Genomic DNA, 27,853 nt, shown 5'->3' on the forward strand with positions numbered 1-27,853 from the left:
ATAGAAATGACTTGTTTCCGGTTCCAACAAAATGAAGTTAATTCAGTTGCCATTTATTTGTGATATGGACACAGCAATGCTGGAACAAAATTCGTTGGTCTGAGTTGGTCTAGGTCAGGGGCCGGCAGCTTCAATGCACGGGGTGTTCACAGCCGCAGACACCCCTGTCTGTGGCTGTGAACACGGACCAGAGGTTGTAATAGGATGGAAAATTCTTCTGAAAAGACAGTACTTGTTAAATTACGTTGAATGAGAAGTGAATAAGTGAATAAAAGCCTCATCATACAGAACCTCTCCGGGACGTCTGTTGGCCAGCTGTTGTATTTTGGTGAGCAGGTCTGAACCAGGAGCGGGTCGGAACCAGCCGAGCTGCTCGTCCCTGGCACGGCCGGCAAGCAGTAACCGTCCCAACTTCCGCCGGCGCATAATCCTAACACTAACTGTTGTTACATGTGCAAAACATTTTTGATCGGATCTAAGATCGGATTAATATTGAACTGTGTACATGGGCAAAGAAAAACCTTATCCAATTATAACAAACTTTTACATACCCCGCACTTTCGGTCGGATCAAATCATTTGGACATGCGCAGAACTCTCAAATACCGGAAACCGGAAATACTTGTAGAAGAAGAAATATTGAGTATTTGCTAGTTTTGTGGCCTCCCTTGGAACCCATTAAATGACAGAAGAAGCAAAAACGGAACATCTCTTCACAACTTTAAAAACGAGTGAAATTATGGCATTCACTGGAAACAGTGAATCCCTCTGATTTAATTTCTGTGGGCAACTGATCCAAATGGCTCTTTGAGTGGTAAAGGTTGCTGACCCCTGGTCTAGATCAACATTTCTATGGCAACCACCCTCCCCAATCAGGAGTGAGCTTAATGGAAGGCCGTGCAGCAACCATTTCAGCTCGGGAGAATTTGTCAACGAAACACCTTGAACATTTGACATGAGACCACATAGTTTTACTGAGGCATCTGACTGTTCAGTTTATAAGTTGAATAACTTACACTGCAAAAATATGAAAAAAATTATATTTGCAAGAACATGTTAAATAAAGGTAGCAGAGAAAGAACTGTAATTCTGACATACACAATGACCAAATAATAGCTGTTTATTTCTCAATAGAAGTCTATGAGATTTTGGCTACTTGGAACCAGTTCTTCTTATTTGGAATGCCAGGGGGTAGGAGCCCCTCAGTCCAGTTCCTAAATACAGTCAATGGGTAAAGGACAGAGGGTCACAGGTGACTGATGTTCGTGTTTGTTATTAATATTGGGTGGTTGACATCTTGTTAGTAGACACTCATGCCCAAACACCCTCATATCAAATGACCTTGCGAGTGTTATGTTGAATTTATAAGAGAGAGGTGCAGATCCACACCACAATACAGGGGGAAGGTGCCACTGTCAAGTAGCGCAACTCCTGATTGGCCTTGGGCTGAGCTCTTCCCCTATGAGAAAATCTCTTATAGGGAAGGTTGACAGTTGGTTAAAAGAAAATATTGATATATGTCTGGGCAGCACTCGGGAAGTAACCTGAAGCTGAAGGAGTGACTACAGCAGGTCCATGGAAAGACCTCGGACATCTCAGTCCAGAAAAGTGCAGTGCTAGGAACAGCTAAGATACTGTTCCTGATTGGTGAGCAGAGGAGTAGTTGGGCTTGAGTTGGAGCTGTGCTGGTTGGTTTGTTTCTCTTGTCCCTTGTTGTCCTCAGCAGTCTTACACTGCTGGGTTTTGTTTCATTTGAATCGTTAGACTTTGTTTGAGAACCCTAGCAGGGAGCTGCTGTCTCTGACGGTCCATGTCGCTGGGTCAGTTGTCTCCCTGACTTATTTTATGTACGGCCAAGGTTCCAATCCCTTTGTTTTTTGTCTTTTGTTGTAAACAGCACATTAATAACTTTATTTTGTTCTTGCTTTACAGGACACAAAACTTTTTTTCTTTCTTTTTTAATTTTCTGAAATAGTACTTTTTATTGCTGCCCAGCTGAGGTCCCTTTAAAGACAAACTCTTTGTTATCCACATGACAGAACATAACTTGCATGTTAAGGCTGAAACAAGCATACTTGGAGACACAAACCCTCCTGAGCCATGAGAGACAAAAACGTGGGACTTCGGGGAATTGACAACTTTGTGCAAACTGCAAAAATTGATGCTAAATCCTAACTTCCAAACATAACACCAATATCTTCATCACCTTGCCTCTTCCTTTTGTTGGGTAAGTGAAAAATAGAACAAAAAAATAAAATATTAAGAATTTGTAACGGATTGGCAAACGATGAAACCCAGGAGCAGGAGTTGCTGTGTCTCATCGTTGTGGTGGTATGGCTTCGTTTCAAGAGAATTCTGTTAACAGATCTACAAGGTAGCTTTGACCCTTGTGCTATCTTAGATGACCCCAACCTTAGATTGATGTGTTCTCCCTACCATGACAAAGGTGGATAAATGTGGAAAGATTTAATGTAATCCATGGACACCAGTGAGGTTCACAAATCATTGAAAAAAAAAGGTTCAGCACACTGTCTAGTGGGTCTAGATGACCCAACTCACAATGTTAAACTGCCTAGGATAGCACAAGTGTTACGGATGATGTCATAGCACCATCCGGCGTGTGCCTAGTAACGAGACACAGGCAAGCACATAAGAACTGTTTTCAGCTGTGTTAAAATAAATGTTCTAACAAGTAAGGAGTTGGACTATTTTTTTCTTTTTGATAACGTGACAATCGTTGCTTTATTTTATGTCCACGACTCATCTGTTGCTATACTCCTAATTTCTTTACATTACATGACCACTGCCTATGGTGGCCTTTTGGTTCAGTTTTCCCACTCCAGGAATCTTTGAGCAAACCAAAGCTAAATCCAACCAAGATCTCCCCAAAGATGGACACGTGAGTGGTTCCTGGTCCCAGAACAGGGTCCGCTTGGATGTATTCAGACCATAGACTGTAAAAGCAATGGACGAATCGAGGTGTGACCCACAGTAAATGCCTTACCTCTGCCTTTCATGAAATGAGGCAAAATCCCTCTCTATTTTTTCTCATATGGGTGCCACCATGTCTATTGTTTTTACAGTCAATAATTCAGACCAAAAATTTGTTTCTGATTATTGGGGGAATACAACTATGGTTCCCTTTAAGCTAACCAAATGTGTCCAGTCTTAATACTTCCTTTATCTATTTGATGCTGCTGTCAAAAATGTGATATCAAAAGTGACATTCCAGACCCTCCTAGCGGCCTCAAGGGCCTGAGTTAGAAATGTTGTTTGTAATCATCAGCCCTTATAGCTCATAAAAACTATAGCATCAATTATATACCGTACATCAATATTCTTTAAAAAAACAAAAACCTAAACACTTGAGTTTTATCCACTACTGTTTATTGGTCTTGACATGTAATTATAGCATTCAAATCACATTTAAGAATCAAGACAGTCAAACAAGGTCAGGTGAACCACATTACAGTCTTTGAGAGCAGAATATAACAGAAAAAATTATTGCATATCGGATTTGTTACTTGATACAAGTACACACGTCCAGATCTTCTCTTTGTGAAAACATTTAGGAATCTTTTTATATTGTTGGCTAAGACAAGGGTCAAATGTCACAACGATTGTATTTGGTTGACCAATTTTAACATCCTTACATGTTCTATGACGTCTTCATTTTGGGGGAACAAAAGAACTCATCACTGAGGTGATTCCACGTGAATATCTAGAACGACACATACTTGACTATTATATAGGAATTCATTAGGAATAATCAAAGAGTGAAGGTAATCTTTTGTGAGAATTAATACTGATGTTACACTAGAAAACATTTGAATCACAAAGACTACAGCTTGTCCAGACCACACAGCAGAACAATAAAATCATACAACACACGAGGTGCAGAGTACAGCTTCTCTCTGAGCGATCAATTGATTTCAATCGTGTGAATTTTTAGACGCTGTAGTTCTTCCAAAGTTTCTTTTATCATAATACAAACTTCATTTCCATACATCAACCTTAAATATCATGCTTTTAGATGACTTCCCAAGAAGCAAAAAAAAAAAACCAAACAAAAAAAAAAACACTACTTACATGACAGTTACACACATTTTTTTTTTTTACTAAAAGTATAACCCTAAACCATGCCGGTGCATCAGGTTAATTTCCCGCAGGTCAACTGACTGCGTTCTGAAGACACTGCCTGTGCAATGACTTTGGAGTATTTCAAATATTGTTTCGAAGGAGAAAAGGAAGTTCACTCCAAACGCTGGGTAAAGTTTTCAGGGAAAAGTCCTTTTTGAGCTCCAACACCAAGTGTTAACCAGTCGTTTTCTTTGATTCCTGTGAGCCATCCCGCATCCTGCAAAGATAATTGTCACACAACGGTAACTGTACGCAACTGATGACCCACTGTTCCTGCTTTAGTAAAAAAAAAAAACAACATCATATTTTTACCTGATCCTCCACTGAGACTGTGGGAATCACCAAAACAACATCCCCTCTCTTCAGATCCAGCTCATCAGAGTTTGCAGCTTCAAAGTCATGCATAGTCTCTACCTGCAGGTACAGAAACAAGATGACTTAAATCCTGGCAGATAATGTAGTGCTATTGCTGTAGGTTTTTGGGTGAAAATTGTTTGCTGTTGACAAAGAGCCCCACCTTGTACAAAAATTCATCAGGAAGCCCCGATGCTGAGCCTGAAGGGCTCATATGTTTGATGGCTTGACTTGGAATTGCCACGCCATTGTCACTGATGGTGGTAGGAGAGATGATGTCGACATCACGATCATCATCACCTTCATTGCTGGAGGCGGGTTCGATTACTACAGAGGGGATGGGCATCTGTTCCTGCACACAAACATTAAACCAAGAAGAATAAGCCAACTTAAAACTCAAAAGTACCCACATCAACCACAAGAAAAATACTAAAACTTGGGGAAAACCATAATTTCCTTAATTGACAGTACAAACATGAGCACTGGTTCTAAAAAAATTGACCATAACCCAAACCCATATGCCCTCAAGGAAAAAACAAGATGCAAAAGCTTGTCGTTTGATTGAGAAGCCTACTTTGGCCTGAAACCAGAAACCAGAGAAACTGCACCCTAGGGGTTGGTGGTGCTGCACCTAGAGGATCGTAATACAAAGTGAATTGAAGGAAAAGGATGTATATTAGAAGCTTATGCTAAGATAGCCAAGTGCAGACATCAGTGGTGCACCCTATCCTTTTGAGATGTCTAACTGATGAGAGCAGCACTGGAGGAGCAAGTTCTGCTACACACAGTGGAAGTAAGTTCTTACAAATCATAAAGGAAATCTCTAAGTGCATGTCCCTTTTAGCAGGGCCTGCAATGTAGTAAAGGGTTCTGCAACTTTTCTTTCTTATTCAGTTGTTTCTAGAGAAACCACCACCAGTTATGATAGGTTTTTTATTTCCAGAAACCAGTTCACTGTAGGAAATTTTCTCAGTAATCCTGTCATTTGCCATGAGACACACACAGCCAAGCCAGATCAATCTGTACTTCACGAGGAGTGTTTGTATGGTGAAAAGGCCAGTCAGGGGATGGATGTTGAGAATGCCAAGAATAAAGCAAAGGTACAGTTATTGAAACATTTTCAGTTTCACCATATGTTTGTCTTGAGTCGCCCTGTACATGTGGGTGCTCATGATACAAATGTACTAAAATGTCATCTTGGTTGGAGTGGTTGGGTAAAGTCATGAACAGACATGAACAGTCAGTTGAACTCAAGTTGTTCCATCCTTTTTGTTGCATTTGTTAAAGTTGAGATCAAACTTTTAGGTTTTTTCAATGACTGTACCACTCCAAGTTGGTAAAGTTAGGGTCCACATTGTGTAGACTTATTCGCATGGAACCTTAAAGTATATTTCAGACTAAACAAAACTTCTGATATAGGCCAGACAAGGACATTGATCTTTCTTACTCAGCTTTCAATGGCAAAGTACTGAGCTGTAAAGCCCCATACTAGATGATCACTCTCATCTTCTTCCTCTTTCGGCTTCTCCCATCAGGGGTCGCCACAGCGAACAAGTCGCATGGTAAACTTGGCAATGTTTTACGCCGGATGCCCTTCCTGACGCAACCTTCTCAAACCGGGCTTGGAACCGGCACAGAAGTAGAGAAGGGAACAGGGAGCAGCCCGGAGTCGAACCCTGGTTTCACGGACGGAAGGCGCCGCGAACCAGCACGAGCTAAACCGGCTCGTTTGATGATCACTCTCATCATGCTGTGTAATGTGCAGGTCCATATGACCTTGAAAACTGTGTGGATGAGCACAAGCTAAAGTCCTTGATTGGGTCCTTGAATACACTGAAGTGGGGATTTCGCTCTTGCCTGGACTTCTGCAGTTTGCCGAGTGAGGATATTGTGTTGTTGTCTGATAGCTTAGTCACATGACCTAGGCTTCTTGTAGCATTTAAATGTTTTATTCATCAACAAGGGAGCTTCCTCAGTCTTCATATTATGAATGTCTCATACACTTAGTGTGAACCAATGATTGCTAGTAAATTTCATTTGTTTATCTGGTGTGGTCCACTTTCAAACACGGCACATCAGATGTGAAAAAGGGGAAAAAAGAGGACCCGACTGCTAGAAAAAAAAACAAGACAATTCCAAACTGTTAACTTGTGGGTGTTACTGACTGACCGAAACGTCTCATTTTGGTCACTTGCACACTTCAGTTCACCCCTAGATGAACAGAAACTCTTGCTCTCAAGTGAACTAAGATTCTCCTTGATCAGTTTCAGAGTTCAGGTTTTGCCAATTAAAGCAGATTGTCCAAGGAAACAAACCCTTGTACACAGTGCAAATATGCCCTTGAGGTGCAATTCATCTTTAGGCATCAATAAAAATAAGTAGTGTCCACAAGATAGCAGGACATTGTTGGTACTAAACCTTTAGGTGCTCCAAAGACAGCAAGTGTGTTAAAAAAAACATACCGATGTAGCAGTTTCATCAGGAGAAGTTTTGGTCTCTTCAGTTGGAGAAATCTGTTGAACCACACACAAAGAAAAGGCTTTAAAGAAATCCTCTGTGACAGTCTGTGGTGGCTGCCTACACTGCCACCCCATCAGGGCAGTAACATCCTGCACCACACCCTACATATCTGTTCACTTTATTTTTGCATATACCTTTGGATTTCTTTTTCAAACATAACACACACATTTGATAACATTTATTAGCATGCTTCAGTTTACTTTTTTATAATTTGATGGTTTGTTTGAGTTGCCAGTGCTAAGGGGAGCCATTGTTGCTGCTGCTGCCATCTGCTGCTGGAAAATCAAGTCAGGCCTGACACAAGAATGCATCCCAGTCAGCAGAGGCCTTATATTCAGCAGGCAGCTAATTGGACTGAACCATCGCCCAGTGGACAAGGAACTCTTTCTGTGTTTCTTTACTTTAGTTTCTATTTTGATGTTCTTTATTTTCATTCATTTGTGTATGTTAAGTTACTATAGGTTGGACTTTAGTTTAGTTTGTTTGTATTTTGTCTTAGTCATTTTAAGTTCCCCCTTGTGTGTCTAGTTGGTTTGATCAGCCACTATATATGTTCCCTTGTGTTTCCAATGAGGAAGGTCAGTTTAATTATGTTGGTTTGTCTGTTCAGTTGTCCTCTGTTACATTTAAAAACTTGAGTTAATTTTGTTACTTTGACCTCTTTTAAGGGCCCATTTTTGCCCATCTACACCTTTGTAAAATAAATTAGAAAATTTTTGATAAAACTATTTTGCTGTCCTTGTCTTTTACTGCTCGGTCCACCACACAGTCTAATTCAGGGGTGTCAAACTCCAGGCCTCGAGGGCCGACATCCTGCTGGTTTTTCAGAAATCCTGTCTCATCTGCTGCTGATTACCTGGATCAGGTGTGTTTAGCCAATAAGGAGCTTCAATGGCAGGTTGGTTAGAAAACATGCAGGACCTGGAGTTTGACACCTGGGGGGTATTCCAGAAAGCAGGTTATGCTAACTCCCACGGTAAGTTTGAGGCTAAGGAAGTTGATAACCTCAGCTTTCGGTTCCAGAAATGGAGGTATGTTTCAGGGTATGTCAAGTTGCCATAGCAACTCATGCTCTGAACATAACCTGGTCTGGAGCAGGTTTAGTTGAAGGTTAGTTTGTTTACAGAGAGATGAAGCAGCATGGCGTGTCCATTTGAAGATGATTTAGTGGATGAAGAAGCTCAGATAATACTTTTTCCACCGTGAGAGGGTGATAAGACCACGTATGGATGTTGGAAAAATAAACTTTTTTACTTTGATCTAACTTAATTATTTGCTTCAGTTAAGATAAATCTTTTTTTTAGTTAAGTTAGATTAAAAATAACACATAGTTTTCAGACAGTTATTTTACTTTCATTGAAATTAATTCAATTAAGTAGGGGTAACTTTGGTGCTGCTGTTAGATCGGCACCGCAAGGGATTGTGGAATACCATTCCCTTTGCCTGTCTGGACGGATTTGGGTTTAATGTGGGTTTTTGACCAAATGTGTTTAGTTGTTTAGCTGTTTTACTGTGTTTTGCCGTGTTATTTTGTTCCACTAAGCTTACGTCTCTGCACCATGAGTTAGAGTGAAGGAGAGGATGATGAGTTTATATAGCACCCCTACCATTTCTTTCTGACATGACAATGATGGAGAATTCTTCAATGAATTTATGCACTCCGCTCATTTTTTTCCCGTCCTTTTTATTGTTATAAAAATGATCATATCTGCCAGCTCAAACCTAGACATATGAGAGTTCAAGAAATATAATTAAGATCGAAAAAATATTAATTGAATTGGAGTAATATGACATTTAGTTAGATAAATATGTAAATTTGAGTTGCATAAACAGTTATTGAGTTTTATAGACGTAAGAAATTAAGTTGAATAAATTTAACTCAATTACTTGTTACCAATAAGTAATTCATTTAAGTTGGCAAATTTGATAAGTTATATATATATGCGTCACTAGGAAAATGGAAACAAGATCCGAAACTTGTGCGTTTACTTTGTTTGTTCTTCTACTACAAGCAGAAACTCTTTCTTTTGATGATGCAGCCGTGTTACTTTTTTGATGGTCGTATAATCTTCATACGCCGTCATTAAAATCTCAGACTCCGTCTCACTGAAGTATAGCGCTTTCTAATTTTTCACCACGCGTTTCCAAGGTGACTCCAGAAATCTGCGATCTATTGAGAATGCCTTTATGTACTTGACATGCACGTGCATTAACCCAGGATTACCAAGTTGAGCGTAATTACGCCAACTCATATCCGGTCTTTTGGAACCGACATACCCAGAGTAAGCAAGTTCAGGCGGATTTCAGCCAGAGTTCAGGGTTAAAGTCAGGGTAGTTTAAACATGCTTCCTGGAATACCCCCCTGTAGTCTAATATTTAAGCTCAATTTCATGTTCCAGCCTGACCCTGGTCAGTTATTTCATCTAAATTCCACCATACAAAAACTTGCTACCACAACAAAAACAAATCAACATGAAAAACTTCAGATACAAAAAGTTGTTTTTATGAAATCCAAATCTAAACAATTTATTTGTTGGTGTAGAATAACATACCGCGACAGGCTCCACCCTCTCAGAGTCTGTAGCTCCAAATGAAGCCTTGAAAAGAAACATGTCACATTTAAACATAAATAAACTAACTTACTGAGGCAAATGGTTATCTCATACATACTACTTTTAAAAATACACTATGTTCGCAATCATAGTACCAGTACTTTGAATTCTGCTTTTTTGTGGTTCAGATTTTGATTTAAATTTAAAATTTTATAAACTTCCCGCTCTTCGTAGCTACTAAATGGGTTAGCTTGCAGACAGTGTGGTAGAGCTGATATTTGGAGGTCATGTCACTCAGCTTACAAAATCCCTCCAACCAAGTGTGTTGCTGTCATTGCTGATATTAATAACAACAATACTGTATGGAAGAAGAAAAGCCCATGAAATCAGTTTGAAAGTGGTAGAAAGAGTGAAAGGACGCTGTGGCTGGAAAGAATGAGAATGATCATGAAAATTATTACGGATGAAGACGATCATGTGGACTGAGAAGATGATCACGGGGATGATGGTGTCTAGGAGGAGAATGTTGACCTTGAGGATCAGGAAAATGGTAATAATGATAAAAATTGAGAGGATGGCAGGATTATGATGAAAACTTCAAAAACTAAGGCAATTAGGATGATAAAGATGGTAAAGAATTATAGGGGTGATGACTATGAGGAGTATACTGAAGAGGATAGTACCACCATGGTTGAAGTCATCTCAGGGTATCTGACTACAGAGATAAGGTCAATACAAGTGTCAGCATGGTGCTTTATGAAACATCTCCCATTCAAGACTGCTAAAAGGAAAAATATCCTTCTTGCTCTCAGAAAAGGAAAAATTGACCTAGACCTTTTCTACATCAACAATAGCTGTATGGAAAGGGTCCAGTCAATCATTTTCCTGGGTGTGCAGTTCTCAGGTAACCTCTCCTGGACTGTCAAAACCATGACGGCAGTGAAGACAGTCCAGCACCAACTCCACTTCCTGAAGGTCCTCAGCAGGAAATACCTGGAAGAGAAGCTGCTGGTGGTCTGTAGAGCCACCATGGAGAACATCCTGACATGCTGTATTATAGCATGATATGAAGAGAGTAGCAGAGTAATCAACACAGCCCAGCCTCTGCCCAGCCTGAAAGACAACACCAGCTCCCACAAACGGAGTTGAACCCAAAGTCAAGAACTCCTCTGAATCAAATATCCACCTCCTTGAGCTTCTGCCCTTGATTCAAGGGTATGGGTCACACAGAACCCAGATGAGAGGACAGGGAGAGACTGTTTCTTTCCAGTACCAATGAACACACCGGATTATTCAAATAATCAAAGAAATAAGATCTGTCTAGGAGGAACAAAACCAGATTTACTATGTCCTCCATCACTGTTCCTTTACCTTATTTGTTTTTTACATACGATTGCTTTTTTTTCTGTATGCATAGAGTGTGAATGTGTATCGATGGGTTCTTGGAACACTTGATTTATAAAAATGCCCCACCTTAAGAAACAGCAGATTTTCCATGAAAAAGGTGATTCTGATGATAAAGGTCATGATGATGATTAAAGATGATTACAAGGATACTCATGATAATGAAGATGATAATGATGAACATAGGGTTGGTGATCATGGTGAAAATGATGAACTTTATCATAAAAATGGTGAAGATGAAAAATGATGATGGTAAAGAACACCATGATGACGACCACACTGACAATAAACACAATGAAATTAATAATGAAGAAAACAATGAGAGTGATGGTAAGGACATTATGGTAAAAAGATCACAGCCACGAGGATGATGGTAATATGGTGGATGGTTGAGGTCATCAGCATGTCACTCACAGCTGGTTTATCTTCCAGACTCTCTGAAAATGTTCCTTGTTCATCTTGATCTGAAGGTGGAGCTTTAGGTTCTTTCACTTCATCAGTAGGACTTGGTTGAGGTTCCACTACCTCTTCCTCCCCCTGGGGACTCAGAGGTTTCTCATCAGAAGGAAAAGGTGGACTTTTGGGCTCCTCAGCTGGGGGAGTTTCACATTTATCCTGTTCATCAATAGCCTCTGTTGAGCCAACAGCTTCTGTCCCAGATGCTTCAGGATCTTCGGATGATTTGCTGTTAACGTCATTCTTTTGCGAAGAAATATTAAATTAATTCCAAAGAACAAGTAAGTCCTAACACACACTCAGAGGGAAAGGTTTTGCAGATAAATCAACAATGAATGGAATTCAATTGTGAAATGCCAACTGTTCTGTTATAACTCATTTAAATAAAAAAATATTTGAAATCACAAATTCTGCTCTTATTAGGTCATAAAAATCAAAACATTAAAAACAACAACAGCTTGTAAAAAACAAGTTAATTTAGAAAACCTACCATTTTATCAAAATCTGCGAAGAATGATGGGTCACCTGCGTCCTTCAGGTTAGATGCATTAAAATAATAAATACAAGAAAAAAAATTAGGAAAAGATTATGAACAACATTTATGTTTTTAAAAGCTGTAGTAATTGTGGCACAAAGGAAAATAGTGACCAGATTTAAGACACCTATGTCTCATACATTTTCCAAAAATAATTTGAAGCTAATTTTTTTGTTTGTTTTTAAAAGACAATCCAACGATATGTTTTAAAACTGTGACTTGATTAAACTGTTGAAGAAAAGCTCCTTACTGACACCAGTGAATACCAAGAACTAGAAAATATTGCAAATGTGGTCAAAAGGTAGACAGGGCTCACATTTGTAAAATGCATGATTCTATTTTTGAGAGCAAATCTAACTTAAGTAAAAAAAAATTACCTGCGTTAATCCATTAAAAGCACTGGTAACCTAAGTTCAATTTCAGAGAAAAAGTTAGTATTGGAAACTTAAGGGGAAAACTGATTTGACTAAAATAAGAAATGAGGGAAACAACATACACTACTAGATATAGTGGGATGGGGGTTCTAAAGACTGGGATCCAGGTTGTTTTGGGAGAATTCTTGCTAAATGGTCTGTGTAGAGGACAGAAAACAGGACAGGGCTTCTGCTCTGTATTCTAAACTATTCTATGCTAATCTGCTAAACTAAAAAGTGGTGGAGAAGTTGGTACCTCTTCCTTTTCTGTATCTAGATCTTGGTACAACTTCCCAAACCTCCGGTTTGCAGCTTCATCTTCGGACATATCTGAGTTTTCTGGGTCTTTGTGAGTTACATGGGTCTTAACTTCCTTTTTACTCTCTGCTGGTGTTCCATGGAAAGAGATTTGTGGAGTGGGCAAGGACTCATGGCCTCTGCCCATGCCTGCCTGCTGCACAGCAGAAGTCTGGGGTGCAGAAGTGGTACTTCCCAAGGAACCTGCCAAGTCGTGTCCTGCAAAAATGACTTTACCCTGCCCACTTTGTCCTTCCTGACAGTGTTCAAGACCAATTTGTTGAAAAACACCTGAATTAAAAGCACTTCCTAGTGCAAAAGGATCTGAATCAAACCCACCTCCATCCTCTTTTTCTGCAAAAGGATCTGAATCAAACCCACCTCCATCCTCTTTTTCTGCAAAAGGATCTGAATCAAACCCACCTCCACCCTCTTTTTCTGCAAAAGGATCTGAATCAAACCCACCTCCACCCTCTTTTTCTGCAAAAGGATCTGAATCAAACCCACCTCCACTGTCTTTTTCTGCACAAGGATCTGAATCAATCTCACCTCCACCCTCTTTTTCTGCAAAAGGATCTGAATCAATCTCACCTCCACCCTCTTTTTCTGCAAAAGGATCTGAATCAAACGCACCTACACCCTCTTTTTCTGCAAAAGGATCTGAATCAAACCCATCTACACCCTCTTTTTCTGCAAAAGGATCTGAATCAAACGCACCTACACCCTCTTTTTCTGCAAAAGGATCTGAATCAAACGCACCTACACCCTCTTTTTCTGCAAAAGGATCCGAATCAAACCCACCTCCACCCTTTTTTTCTGCAAAAGGATCTGAATCAAACCCACCTCCACTGTCTTTTTCTGCACAAGGATCTGAATCAATCTCACCTCCACCCTCTTTTTCTGCAAAAGGATCTGAATCAAACGCACCTACACCCTCTTTTTCTGCAAAAGGATCTGAATCAAACGCACCTACACCCTCTTTTTCTGCAAAAGGATCTGAATCAAACCCACCTCCACTGTCTTTTTCTGCAAAAGGATCTGAATCAAACCCACCTCCACTGTCTTTTTCTGCAAAAGGATCTGAATCAAACCCACCTCCACCCTCTTTTTCTGCAAAAGGGTCTGAATCAAACCCACCTCCACCCTCTTTTTCTGCAAAGGGATCTGAATCAAACCCACCTCCACCCTCTTTTTCTGCAAAAGGATCTGAATCAAACCCACCTCCACCCTCTTTTTCTGCAAAAGGATCTGAATCAAACCCACCTCCGCCCTCTTTTTCTGCAAAAGGATCTGAATCAAACCCACCTCCGCCCTCTTTTTCCGCAGAAGGATCTGAATCAAACCCACCTCCACCCTCTTTTTCCGCAAAAGGATCTGAATCAAACCCACCTCCACCCTCTTTTTCTGCAAAAGGATCTGAATCAAACCCACCTCCACCCTCTTTTTCTGCTATAAGATTTGAATCAAACCCATCTCCACCCACTTCCACAAACGGATCCAAATCAAATCCACCTTCACCCTCCTTTTTTGCAAAAGGGTCTGAATCAAACTTACCATATCCCTTTTGTTCTTTTGGCTGATTTAAATCAAACATACCCTCAGCCTTCTTTTCTCCAAAAGGAACTAAATCACATGCGACAGCTGTCTGGAATTCAGCAGAACCTTCATAGTCTAACTGAAAAAGACTGTCTGTTTTGGAGGATAAATCTATTTGGGTTTCCTGTGAATCAGCTTCAAAATTATCAATGTCAACTTCAGAGGAGTCAGTTTTTCTTTCAGGACAGGTACTTTTTGAGGCATCAACAGCCCCATTCTCCGCACATCCTTTCAGGTTGTTTGACTTTCCCATATCAATTGGAAACTCTTCATCTGCACTTGCCCAGCCTCCCCCTTGACCCCCATCTCCCCACTCTTCAGCAGTCTCATACTCAGACCCTGAACCGTCCACAGACCTAGACCAGTTGTCTCCTCTGTCCCCAGTGCTGTCCATAACCTCCTCACCAAACTCATTGGTGAAAATGAGTCCTGGGGTAGACTTCCTGCGGTCTTCCTGAGTCGTTTTTTTACTGCCTGTGTCTGCCTGGCCAGCATCATCTTCATCAGTGCTTGTTCCACAAGAATGATGGTGTGGGTTAGTCTGATATTCTTGGCAGCTAACCTCGTCTGCCACCACCTCTGTGTCTTGAGGAGATGCCTTTGTCTCTCCATCTCCAACCAGAGTCCCTTCCTGAGCGTCGCCCTGTTCCCCTTGCACCCCAATGGTGGAAGCTTCAGCCAAGGAGGCAGCTTCTCCATTTGTTGAGGTCGAACCAAAATCAGCAGTCCATTCAGCCACAAAACCGGAATCAGCAACCTGCTTAGACAAGAAATGTAGATTAAGATTTGGACTCCTCCCCCAAACCCCTCAGTTGAATCTGTTGAACAGCAAATCTCCAAACACCTCATTTGACCATGAAAGCAAGGACCAATGAAGACAATCAGAAGCTTCAACAGCAGCAGATGCAGCATCCCAGCAACCGGTTTCCAGTGGATGTTGGACCCCACCAAGGAGGCCTTTTGTTACTTTTGTGGTTCATAATTTTTTGGACATAAATTTTAGGAGCACTCAGGTCCGGAGGGTTTTTTAGTTTAAAACCTCCAGAAGACTACACCGTCCTGTTGACCAGGACCTTTAGTGTGGGCTAAGGTCCTTTGCAGTTACCGTAAGTCTGAAGGGGCTGGAATGAAAACTAGCCCCCTTTCAAACAAGAAGCCTGAGCTCTTGCCTGAACATGGTAGCTAATCCTCTTCAAGTAGCCCCTTGTGGAAGAGTTCAGTATTTTGTTCACAACTGAGGCTAGGTTGGCCCACAATATTGATAGGTAGAAGGGTGAAGTGGCTGCTGTAATGTGGACTCAGAGCTTCTGATTTACTGGTCCATCTGAGTACGCAGAAGTCAAGACTAATAGGAAATGATTCCATTACAAGTGAATGGAATTAGTTAAACCAAAACTTAAAAATGTAAAAAAAAAAAAGATTCTTGAACATAACTGAACAGAGATAAAAAGAGGTTTTAGAGGAATTTTCAAAATCTAGGTATCTTTGACCCTTGTGATTGTAAACTGAACAGGACTGCAACACCTTTTTGATTCTAGATGTGTTAGTGGGAATACTTACAGGCTGTGCAGGCTGGGAGTTTGCCTGTAAGCAAATGAAATAAAATGAAAAGTGGTTCCTGCTGGTTAAACACATGCAGCTTTATACAAGAACAGAACTTTACTTGGAACCTGAGAGAAACTTGACATGAACTACTAACTTATGGTTAACCCTTTAACACCGGAGCTGTCTCTGGCGACATCTACACACGACACATGACATGACACTTGCTTTTAGGCCTACTGTAAATACTTGAGAGTTTATGCAAGCACTGTGAGTCCGCTGATTCTGACTTGGTCAAAAGCGCTTTTTCACAACCGGTGTCATGCACCTTTTATCACGCACTAAAGTAAAGTGTTGCATAACAGCACAAAGCTGTTTTTCTCCACAACAGAATTAGCCGATTCATGTTGATTGCCTAAACACTTCATCACTGTTAAGTGTTGCATATCAGCACAAGACTACTTTTCTTGGCTTTAAAATCCACTGGAACTGCATTAATTGCATTAGCAGTTAAAGAGTTATGGTAGAAGAAAGAATGTCAACACTGTGGCTAAAACTCTGGTGTAAAAGCGTTAACTAGTTCCAGTTTTGAGACTAAAATTCAGCTTGGGTGGGATGGAGAGAAATGCTTCCTCCACTTACAAGACCGCACTATGCTCCTCTTAAAATGTGGCGTACACTGGGTCGTGGTTCAAAACGTAGCAAGATTCTTTTCCCAGTTTATATCATTCCGAAACACTTACTACAGTTTCTGCACCTTCATCATCTTAATTTTCTTTGGTTTCATTTTGCTTTTGTAACCTTCTTGTTGTCCTACTAAATTGTCTTTAATGAAACCATAGCACACTCTAAATTTTAATTCAAGTGATGCTGTTTGCACCTGTTATCAGGTTAATCACCTGCAAATAATAAGCAACTAACACTCTTTATCTTTGTGCACATGCAAGGCATTTTTTGGTTCTTGCTGGGAGTCTTTCTTAATCAAGGTCTAGAGGTAGGATTAGGACGGATCCCTTTTTTATTCTTTGTTTTTAACTGTTAACCACCTGTACTTTTGTTTGCAGTTGTGGTTTGCTCCCGCACATTAAGTCCTTTCCTGATTGTTATTGAAATGACAGATGTTTATTCCCTAAATCCAACATGATCAAGGGCTCATGCATGGTGTAACGTTTGATGGTGCAGATGGTGGTACTCACCGACCACATGTCCCACGGCACAGCTGTCTGAAGGAGTAAATAAACCAAGGACAAAAAAGTTTAAGTAAACACATTTACATTTTTCAAAGAGATGCAAGAACCAGTCATGAGGGCTTTCTCTACAGAAAGAACAGAGTGTCAGAAGTCAGTGCCGGTCTGCACTGAATTTTCTGACAGATAAAATAAAAAGAAGCATTTATGAATACAAAGTATTGCTTTGAAATAAGGCTTTTCATTCTGAAATGGTGTTGATTGTTGGGAAGTACAGCTGATGGCTACAGCATTACCACTGCTTTGTAAAGTTAGGTAAGGGGTGTTTGATGGTTCTATACTTGATTGGTGGGTGATACCTGAGGTATTGGTGAAACACTTTCATCTGCTTGAAAAGCATCAAAGTCTAGATCAAGGAGGGACTCTCCTGGTCGTTCGTTGGGCTGTGAAGAATAGATAGATGAATATCCACACCTGCCAAATAACTACAATAGGGGTCTGAGTCCATCTTACCTGTGAGGGTGAAGGTGCTGGTAGGAAGTCCCCACCAAACAGGTCAATGATCTGCTCCTCAGCCAGCTCCTTTGTAGGTGTAGCCTTTGGTGGAGGAGGCACTGGTGGCCCCTTTTTCGGCTGTCAAAGGCATGAAGAGGAGTCATTTAACAAGTCAAAGTAAAGGTGATCAGGATCAGTAAGAGTCAGCTTTGATATGGATCTGCAGCCAAACTGTCAATGTGCAGCAAAGAACAACAGGACTGTCAAACTGCAGATGGCTCATAAATGAGTGCCAAGAGACCACTGCTGCGGTTCAATCCTGACAGTTTTTAAGCACAGAAAATAAAGTTTAGAGCTTCAAATTTTATTATTACATTTTTGCTCCATCATCTTCACTGCGGCTTCAAACAGCCAGACATTAACAGTTGAGCAAAGGCGTCTGTCTACAACTATTCTAAAAGCGGCATGAAGCAAGAGGGGGGAACACAGGTCCCCTTCAAGGGGGAACTGTTGAAGCATCAATGACAGAGCCACATACTACAAAACAGTACTACACAATCCCACAGTATATACAAATAATACCAATCAATGGGTTTGAAGGGAGCACAGTAACGTAACAAATGTACCAGATCAGTTCTGAGTTTCAGGGATAGACTTTTCTTCAAGTTTAAATGTTTCTCTAAATGTCATCTAATTTTAAATGTATAAGCTTTAGAATAATGACAATGGCATCAGTGGCTGATAACAGCACCATTACACATCAGTTGAGTTTTACATTATCTGAATACAGATTAGCTCACTACAGTTGTTTTATAGTTATGTTGTACTGTTCCATATAGGCTTTCTTCTGATAGTCATATAGTCTTCCATGCTAAATATATTTTTTATAACTGACAGAGAAGAAACTTATTACGGGATATGGTGAAATTGTGAAATAAGACATCCTTTATAGCACTAAAATTTGTTACGAATAAAACAGCTTGAGGGAAGGCTAATAATTTAGCTTTAGGATCATTTAAGGTCATTAACACCTAATTGCAATGGTAGTTACCAAAGCTGCAATGTTGAAAGCAGCAACGGTGGTAGCACCAGCTGTAGAATGACTGAAAACATCATACTTTTAGCAGTCAAGCAAAATTTTTTGAGAGGAATCGGAAAAATTGTTTTAATATTTGTCAGCAGCATTCAGTTTGACGAACAGATCAACTTGTTTGTCTAAACTAGCGTTTTCTAGCTCTAAGCTTTGGCTTAAGTTGAGTTGTTCCTAAGTCAGAGAGACCTGGAAAAGCGTTGACTATTATAACACGCTTTAAAGTGGTAAAAAATTAGTAGAGCCTTATAGCTGGTGCTATAATGGTTCAGGTGTTAACTAACATTAGGAGACAGAGCAACATGACTCACGTTTTGCACTCCTTTCAATGTTTTTTTAAATTTATTTTAAAGTTGATTTTTAACTTTTAAAACATTTTCAAAAATAGCGTATAGTCGTGCCTCCTTTAAACTATATGAACTTTTTTTTTTAACAGACTTTCACTTTGGTTGGTCTGTGAAAATGTATCCCCCATGCTGACGATCCCCCGTGTACAGACTAAGTAGTATGAAGATCCTGGATATTCTTTACTCGAATCTGTGCCTACCAACGTATGTTTCATCAGAAATCTACCTGGGTTTAAATAAAAACTTTAGTCCCATTTTGAAACAAAAAAATAAACCATTTCAAATCAAATCAAAAATCAAAATTTTGAAACTAGAATTTTAATACTAATCTTTCTTGTTATTTCTTTTAATTTTATGATCTGACAACTTGTCTTTTATTTTAAAGTACTCTGGCATTTGAACATTGGCTTCAAAGGAAGCACTTTGATTTGATCAGAGGTTATTTCAAGGCATTATCCAAATGGAGTTTTATTGATTGATCGATCAGGACCCACAATGGTACTGGCTCAATGCCTAGTAGATCTGGTCTTAAATAATATCTACTGCGATAAAAACTGATTCCTTAATTTGCTTTTGTCTCTGAAGAGTTTTTAGGTCCACCTGACCAGAACCAATGCACATAAAAATAAAATACACAAACACAAAACAGAGGCGTAAGCACATGGGTTTTCAACTCCAAACAGAGTTGGAAGTGGACTCACAACACTGGGGAGGATCAAGGGTGCCAACATAAAGGGATAAAGACAAATGACAAAAAACTGCATTTACGTGTTCACTCACCCATCAACAGAGAAAAGTGTGCCGAAAAGAAAAAAAAAGTCACATAGAGTTAACAAAATGTCCAATAAACACTAAACCATTGCTACAACATTTTAAGCTAAGGATTAGAGATGGTTGTGCATTGGAGGGATAAGCTTCTGTGTTCCAGTAACAACATAGCGGAGTGTTGAAAACTCAAAATGTTCTTGTGTTGCAGAAATGACATGTTCCAGTTTTGTAAGTATGCCAAGGTTGTATGTTGCAGGTAATACATGAATATCAATTGCAAATACAACATATTGTGTTGCATGAATGTAAAATGTTTGTGTTGCACACACGACTTGTTTTTGCTTTGCAGTTACGACATGATTGTGTGTTGTAAGAATTACATATTGTGTTGTATGAAGGAAACTTTCTAGTGTTGACCGTGTTTTACAAGTCCAAGATGTTCTTGTTGCAGAAATGACGTGTCTGAGTTTTGCAAGAACTACTTGCTCTTTGTGGCAGCAATAACATGATCTTGTTTTGTATGGGAGACATGACATCTGACCGGAATATTGCAGGTTAGGTTCTCACTCTTCGCGCCTATGTCTGGAAATGTCCTTGAACCAGTTAACTCCACATTGCTCCTGGTGGTTATAGGTTGGTGCAAGTGTTCAGCAGGGGAGGCGCCATCAGTGTGCAAATTCGTGTGTGAATTGACTGTGACTGTAAAGCACTTTGGGCCTTCCAAGAAGGTAGTAAAGCACCATATAAGGATATGCCATTTACCATACACCTTGTAATTACACATGGTAGTGTGATGCGGGTTTGACATGATTTTTTTGTTGCAGGAAAAGCATACTGAGTTATAGGAATATAAAACTCTTGCGTCAGACATGAGACTTGTTCTTGTTTTGCAGATAGAACATGGTTGTGTGTGGCAGGAATGACATTTTGTGTTGCATAAATGGTATTTTTCTAACGTTGCAGGGATGAGATATTCATGTGTTGTTGGAACAACGTTTGTTTGTTTGTTGCGAGTTTTGTGTTCCATGGTTTTGTGTTGCAGATTTGACACGTTGATATCTTGTGGGGACAATGTGGATACCATCTTTCTGAATGGCATTTACCTGTGCAGGAGATTTGGGTCGTGGTGGACCAGGTGAGACAGGGTGGAGCCTATTGTTGTAGCTGATGTCTGGGCTCTCCGGGGGGCTGTCATCCTCTGGCGGTGATGGGGTCCTCGCAAGACGCAAAGGTCCTGTATCACTGATGTAAAAGAAAGAGACCAAACAATGAAAAAAACACACCTGGCATACCTGTATTACCTGTATCTTTAGCCTTTACTTTATTTAATTAAAGGTCATCACTAACGTTTTACTGCAAAATTGAAACAAGGAAGGTTTCTGACAAAGAAACGATGATAAAGTCCATACTGGCCTTTTTCCACTTTCTATTGTAAGCAGTGTCATTTAAACACATTAGGAGTTCTACAGTAATTTGAGCAGGTAGGCCAGTTACCTTGGGGCTCCTTGAATGGTGAAGATTTTGTCAGAGTGCTGTTCACGCAGCTGGGTCATCACCTCATACAGCTCCCTGCAGACCTAAAAAAGGGGAGTTTTTTAGTTTATTCCTCCAACAGCAGCTCCTTGTTAAGCCAGAGTCATTTACAGTCAGGCTAAATGCTGCTGGAATGGCAAATAAAAACCAGAAAACAAACTCACCAATGAGATTTCTCGATGAAACTTTGCCTCCAGACTCGTCACACTCTTAAAGGTGCTAATGTAGAAGCCAACCCGGCTGTAAAAGAACCAAACACACTGAGTTCAGTGATGTCCTGAATGTCTGACGTTAACCCCATCCACCTGTTGTTCATGTTGAGCCTTGCAGAGTCTCTGATCTTTGATCTGTGCCTTTTGGATGAACATCATAATAATATATTTTCCGTTTGCAGAGGAAAGCTGGTGATTGTCTGTTAAATCTATAGACTTCAACATTTTGCCCATGAGTGTGAACACCACATGGTTATCAGAGTCTTTCTGATCCGCTCTGGCTTGGTCTTAGCAGCTGTCTAACAGATTAGCTGCAGGAGGGCGGAGCTTCTGATGAGACTTCAAAATAAACATTTTAACCGATTTATGTGTAAACTGAGGGAGTCTTTGCTTTACATGAATGCTGCCTAATAGGTGTGTACATAGATGTGTGACATGACTCACCGGTCCCACAAAGTTGGCAGTTCATCCTGCAGACCAACATTCAGTTCATCAAACACTCTCTGAGCCTTTCTCAAGTCCTCTTCTGCCTGTGCACAAACACTCAATCAAGACTAGTAGTCTTAACCCGTTATCTTCCTTCATTTCTAACCTCAACCAGGTTTGACGGAGAGCTAACTACCAACCTTTGTGATTTTGCGGTCATTCTTCATCCCTGATATTTGCAGAGTTTCCAAATGGTGGCGTGCGCTATCGTAGTCAATCAGTTTCCGGCTCCTTTTGGCCACGCGGGTCTGAAACAATGCTCAGTTCCAGATTCTTTCCACATGCCATTTTTATTCTTTAACCACAGTACAGGGTGATGCATACCTTCAGGTCTGGAAACTGCTGCAGATACTCATCCAGGTTCAAGAGTGTAGCGTCCACCAGTTTATTATGGAAGTCTTCCCACAAGGCATCACTGTCCTGCAGGAAATAGAGGATTTGATTTTAAATAATTGTGGAATCTTACTGAGGATTTGCTCAAGGTAACCAACTTTTTTAAAAAGGACATTATTAGTTATTAGTCCTAGAAGGGAAATCAGCAGATGAAGAAAGTAATTTTCTTAGTCAGTATTAGACTAGATCTAAAGAAGCCTCTGACCGAGGAGAGTCTGAGATTAAGTTATTGTGTTATGAAGGGGATTTTCAAAGTTCTCCATGATGGTTTTTTATATTCAGATTCAAAAAATGTATTGTCTGTTCCAGTTAATAAAAAACACATTTTAGCATTTAAAGTTCACCATCAGCATGAAAACACAAGTGAAAGCTGATAAAAATGGAAAAGTAACATATGAAGTGAAGACTTTAAGCAGATATTGTACTGAAAGCTTTCTGGTTAAAGTTTTAGCCAGAAAGGTTCTCAATTGTGCGCCTGATGGCAGCAAGTTGAAAAAGTGATGGAGGCAAGAAAAGTCCTCAGTTATGGGGGTGGCATTCTTCATCACTGAGGGGTTCTTCAGTACTGCAAGATAAAGCTGAGTTGATTGGGGTTTGGTGTAAAGGTTTGTCCCAGAGTGGTGGTACCTGGCTGTTCCTAAGATGTGTTACTAAAAGCACGTCATCTTTCCAAGTATCATTCATTTGTGCAGGTGATGTCACTTGTGCAAACAGAAAACAGAATGGCCAGAATGGCCAGAACCCCCCCTAGTGGAACTCTGTCCATAAAGTCATTGTACTGGATCTAAAACCACTTGCTGTGGTTAGTAAAGTAACTAAATCTTTATTTATATTGCATTTTTAGAGTCTTTGAGTCTTTGGTATGACTTGGCCATGGATTTAAACTTGTGATCTTCCAATCTTAGGGCAGACACTCTACCCCAAGGCTACTGTGCTGGTGAGAAATATAGTTAGGAGTTTATCCAAGAAAGGCTCTGAAAACTACAATTTAAATCTGCTTTAAAGCTCTTTATCCACAAGATGGAGATCAGAAACAGGGTGTTATTATTTACTATTTTAAACTTCATGAAAAGTAGATGAATGAAATCTTTGATTGGGGGTTGTGAAGTCCAGTTAATTGACGATTGTGTTAAATTCTGTATGCAAACTGGAGTGGACCCAGTTTTCCTGCCAGGAGCGCACACTGGACACACACTGGTCACACACTGGTCACACACTGGTCAAACACTGGAACAACGGAGGAGTTATTCTACTGGTCAGGTATTGTGTTGGAGTTTAGAAGGTGTTGCAACAGGCTTGTATAAAACACCAACTAGGTGGATGAAGCTGTCTTTGAGAATGCTGCCTCTGTGTCTGTCTCCAAGTCCAAGCCATTGACTGTATAAGAGAACTGGAGCGAGTGAGTGTGATGTCACCCAAAGATATAAGCTTGCTTCTGGCACCAACCATTTAAAGTCAATTCAGTTGTCATTATTTTGCGATATGATACGCCGCCATGTTGGAGCCAGAGGACATCAGTAAGAAGTGATTGTTGAAAATTTCATCTTTTCATTGTTTATTCTTGCATCAGAGAACTTAAGCTCCCTTAAGAAGAACCTGCTCATTTAGAAAACTTCATCCTGGAAGAAAGCAGGATGTTTTTGTCATCATTTGAATCCTCTTTTGGGTCAGTTGAAGAGGTGCTGAAGAATCCTACATAACTGAAGTGTTTTGAACTGGGGGGGGGTTAACAACTTTAGACTTGAAACTTTCTTTTTGTTTCAGCTCTTCAGCTGCCTTATTTTCCAACTTTTAGACCTTGACTGAATGGAGACGGAGGCAAAGCTGATGTATGACAGACAAGCAGTGAGTCAAAAGAGGATAGAGGTCCATTTCGGCTGAGGGAGCCAAGCCTGATGCTGGACGGAAACCTTGAGAGAACATGTTCAGTTAATTGTTTCATTTAAGGCTTCCCTATAGTCCCCTCAACATGGACCACACCTCTCTGAAATTTATCAAACTCTTCCATGCAACTGATAGACTTTTCTGTTGATGTAGAAACAACAAATCAACAAATCCAATCAGGAGCACAGTTGGTTCTTCTAGCATTGAAGTGATAAACCTCCTTAAACTGCGGTTCAGTTTTCAGATGTTGATGTGGTGCATTCAGGCGTGCCACAGTGACTGACCTTTCCAATCGTTAGGACCTCGTCTTTTCCGTGCCAGTCCGGTTCGTAGACTTCATGCAGAGACTGGGTCAGGTTGATGGAAGCCTGTTGCATCCCTGAAAGAGGAGGGCAGAGTTCCTGACACAGATTCAATTAAAAAACCCAAATAAAACTGAATGTTTGACAAAGATTTTAGAACAGAGTCTATTACCTTTGATCGCAGACATGTAGGCCTTCATCTCTCGCTGCAGCCGCGAGCCTTCAGACTGACACAACACACTTCTGGTTAGCTACATTCCAGGATTTACCACTGACTGTCAAACTTGACTTTCAAAGCAGGTGATGTTCGTGTCATCAATTTTTATTTTGGATTACCCTCTTTATTCCGAACATACAGACTGGTTCCTTTCTCACCTCTAAACACTCCAGAACGCTGCTGGAGTCCAGACTGGAGAACATCAGAGGCACCCCACCACTTCAAATCTCAACACCTCAACCTGAGTACTTTAGACTCAGGTCTCTTGTAGCACATACCTCTCTTAACTCCTCTCAGGTCAGCTGATCAGATTCTCCTAGAGCTCCAAAAAGAACATTTGAGGGGGTCGAGCTTTTCCATTGCTGCACCTAAAATATTCTACCCCTTAATGTTGGACATCAATCTACCCCGTTTCTTAAAACCGTTTTTACCTCTTCACCTCATAACAGGCACAAACCATCCATACAAAGTGAGTTCTTGTTTGCTCCTTGACATGAAAAGCGATATTCTCTCAGCTTGAAAACATCTTACCTCCTGTCTCTTGAAGTTGGAAACCACTTGTTCAAACTGCTCATCTTTGGTTTCATCTGCTTTTCCCAGTTTCTGCAAAACCTACAACACATGCAGTTGAAATCATCAAAAATCTGCTTCACCCATGGAAAAAGAGCTCAATAAAACCAATCCATTCTGGACCTGGGTGATCTTCTCTGCTATTTGGTTGAAACGTCAATTTTTGGGATTGCAATTGAGTTTCAGTTTGAAATAATAAAGAAAAACAAAAATTCTGCAAAATAATATTAAAGATTATTTTATAAGAGAATAACAATAAAGAAAAACTTTGCAGTTGGCAATAAAATAATACTAAATACATTCAATTTAGCTCAACATAAATATATATATATATATATATATATATATATATATATATATATATATATATAAAAGAAAATGTGTGAAAATTATTCACTACAATTTTTTCAAGACTTTAATGGAAAATTTCCCATTGAGCCTCAAAGAGTTGATAGTTTCATGTTTTCCCAACAGAACACTTTGTTTTCAGGATTACTGCTCATTCAGTTTCCGAAGACAGAATGGAGAGGCAGATCCTTAAAATACAAATCTCTTCTTTTGTAGAGTGAACTATTACATTCTTTTCATTTCTATTTCTGTGTTTAACTCTTCAAACTCTTTTGTTTAATAAAGCTGAACGTTAAGGTTAAGTTAAGGTTAAGTGATGTGTTGTGCTGGTTATGCTGCTCTCCCATGATGCACCGGGCTCCTCACTTTCAGCACTCGGACAGCTCCTGTTTCGCCGTCTACTTTACGGGGGAATCTGCATGGACGCGCGCGGTGAACATAACACCTGTGACGCAGGTAACAGCAACCGTGGCGTCATTCCCACCCCAGGCTGCCCACTCGAAAGTCCCCACTTCATCCAGGACCGTGCGTGCCGTTTTGGCAGCCCGATGACGTCACATACGGTCGTGTTAATCCTCAGTGAGGATTTCTGCCAATCATCATTTTTAACGTTTTTACGGACACACGCAGTCAACATCGATCAGTGACATGAGGTGATGATCGATGACCATCTCCGCAGGCCCACAGCCTCCAGCCGTCACACTGGACCCCCCCTCCCTCCACTCGCATCCTTAGGACACCCTTCACCCCCCCCCCCCCCCCCCCACCCGGCCTTCCTACCTTCTCCTGCGCGCGGTTCAGCCGCTTCTGCACATTTTTAGCAAAGATTCCCGTTTTGATCTCCGCCATGATGACCGAGAGAGGATTACTGACACGACGACTGTAGGAGGCGTGCGTGCGGGCGGGCGTGCGTGCGTGATCCTGCGGGGTGGGGCTAAGAGCTCCGGCAATTCAGTAACCATCCTGAAGGGGCAGAAACTCCCCATCTCACACTGAGTTTGCCATCATTGACCCTCTCATCCTTGATAATCAGGCCTTAAAAGATGAAGATTTTTGAAGAAAACACAAAATAAAGCAGGAGTGAAGGATTTTGATTAGAAACTGTGAATGTTGGGACTTTGACAGGGAAAACTGGAGAGCGGGTCGACATGACGGAAAGAAGAAAGATGGACATCGTGTGTTCAAGACACCAGATGGAAAGAGAGCAGGGCATAAAGAACGGTGGAGGAGTGATCCTGAAGGAGGAGTTTGCTAAAAATGTTCTGGAGGTAAAGATAGTGTCTTATAGGAGGATAAGTGTGAAGGTGGAGGTTGCAGGTGTGATGTTGAATGCTGTCAGTGGTTCTGCCCTGCATGCCAGGATGTGCGCTTAAAGACCCACTTCAATAAAAACTGTGTTTTTGGTCTTTTTAATATGTTTGTGTAGCATTTTTCTCATGATGGAGGCACATATATTAAAAAATTTAAGCTCAAAACTGTGTTTCTGAGTATTTATTCAAATCGTGGTGGATCGGGAGCAGACAAAAATATGCAATTTGAAAAAGCTCAGGTTTTTGACGTAGCAGGCCAACGTCTCCCTGCTTCGCTCCATTCTGATATATCCAACTGCAGACAAATAGATCCATGTACATCTTTGTTTTCCTCGTCTGAACTGACATCTGACTCAAAACTGAACAGCTGGATAGCTCCAATATTGCTCGCCATTTTTGTTGCATCTATACCGTTAGGTTGGGGTTGTGAGGGGCTCTAATCTAGCATGAGAGCTGTAAGCAGAGGGTTTACGGGAAATTAGGGCAGACTTACTCCTCGTCAGCAGTCCTGTCCACAACTCAAAAGGCACATATCTAATGAACTCCTGCCGCTCTGCAGAAACTTTGTCTTAGAAAACAACACATGTTTTTGATTTTGAAAAACAAAACAAAACTGCATAACCATAATTAAAAGACCACTGGGAACACAACAGGGAAAAGGATGATTGTGGTGGAACTTCAATATGTTTTTGTGTTGAATGATTTTTTTGGTAGGATTTGTACTTCAGAGTCAGCGAATGTTAAGCTTAAAAAAATGGGATGGGGGCTTCAAAGACCAAACAAAGAGTGTATGAGGACATGCATGACAGGTTGGACACAAAAGGGGCAGAGATAGATCTGCTGGAGTGAGACAATAAAATAGAGATGGAAGGATGTGCAGCAGGTTATGACGATGAAGGACAG

General features: G+C 40.5%; 1 protein-coding gene across 7 annotated transcripts; it reads right to left on the reverse strand.

Moving 5' to 3' along the window:
* Positions 1-3,369: 3,369 nt before the first annotated feature.
* amph (amphiphysin) lies at positions 3,370-26,600 on the reverse strand. 7 transcript variants are annotated; one of them, XM_078935444.1, is made up of 22 exons: positions 26,421-26,600; positions 25,254-25,334; positions 24,678-24,732; positions 24,488-24,582; positions 22,251-22,346; positions 22,067-22,174; positions 21,885-21,970; positions 21,393-21,468; positions 21,190-21,272; positions 20,799-20,937; positions 17,509-17,619; positions 17,355-17,438; positions 17,005-17,031; positions 15,827-15,850; positions 14,829-15,023; positions 11,916-11,957; positions 11,384-11,668; positions 9,566-9,610; positions 6,956-7,006; positions 4,657-4,845; positions 4,452-4,553; positions 3,370-4,356 (listed from the first exon to the last, which is right to left on the reverse strand). In XM_078935444.1, the coding sequence occupies exons 1-22, from the start codon at positions 26,487-26,489 to the stop codon at positions 4,252-4,254; spliced, it is 2,148 nt and encodes a 715-aa protein (XP_078791570.1). In that variant the 5' UTR covers positions 26,490-26,600; the 3' UTR covers positions 3,370-4,251. The 7 variants fall into 7 exon arrangements, with proteins under 7 accessions (XP_078791570.1, XP_023820890.1, XP_078791572.1 ...); XM_023965122.2 differs by having other exon boundaries at positions 17,509-17,628; XM_078935446.1 differs by lacking the exon at positions 11,384-11,668 and having other exon boundaries at positions 17,509-17,628.
* Positions 26,601-27,853: the final 1,253 nt, after the last annotated feature.

This window comes from Oryzias latipes, chromosome 17, assembly GCF_053564925.1.
Source record: "Oryzias latipes strain Hd-rR chromosome 17, Olatipes_Hd-rR_3.1".
Classification (NCBI taxonomy): domain Eukaryota; kingdom Metazoa; phylum Chordata; class Actinopteri; order Beloniformes; family Adrianichthyidae; genus Oryzias; species Oryzias latipes.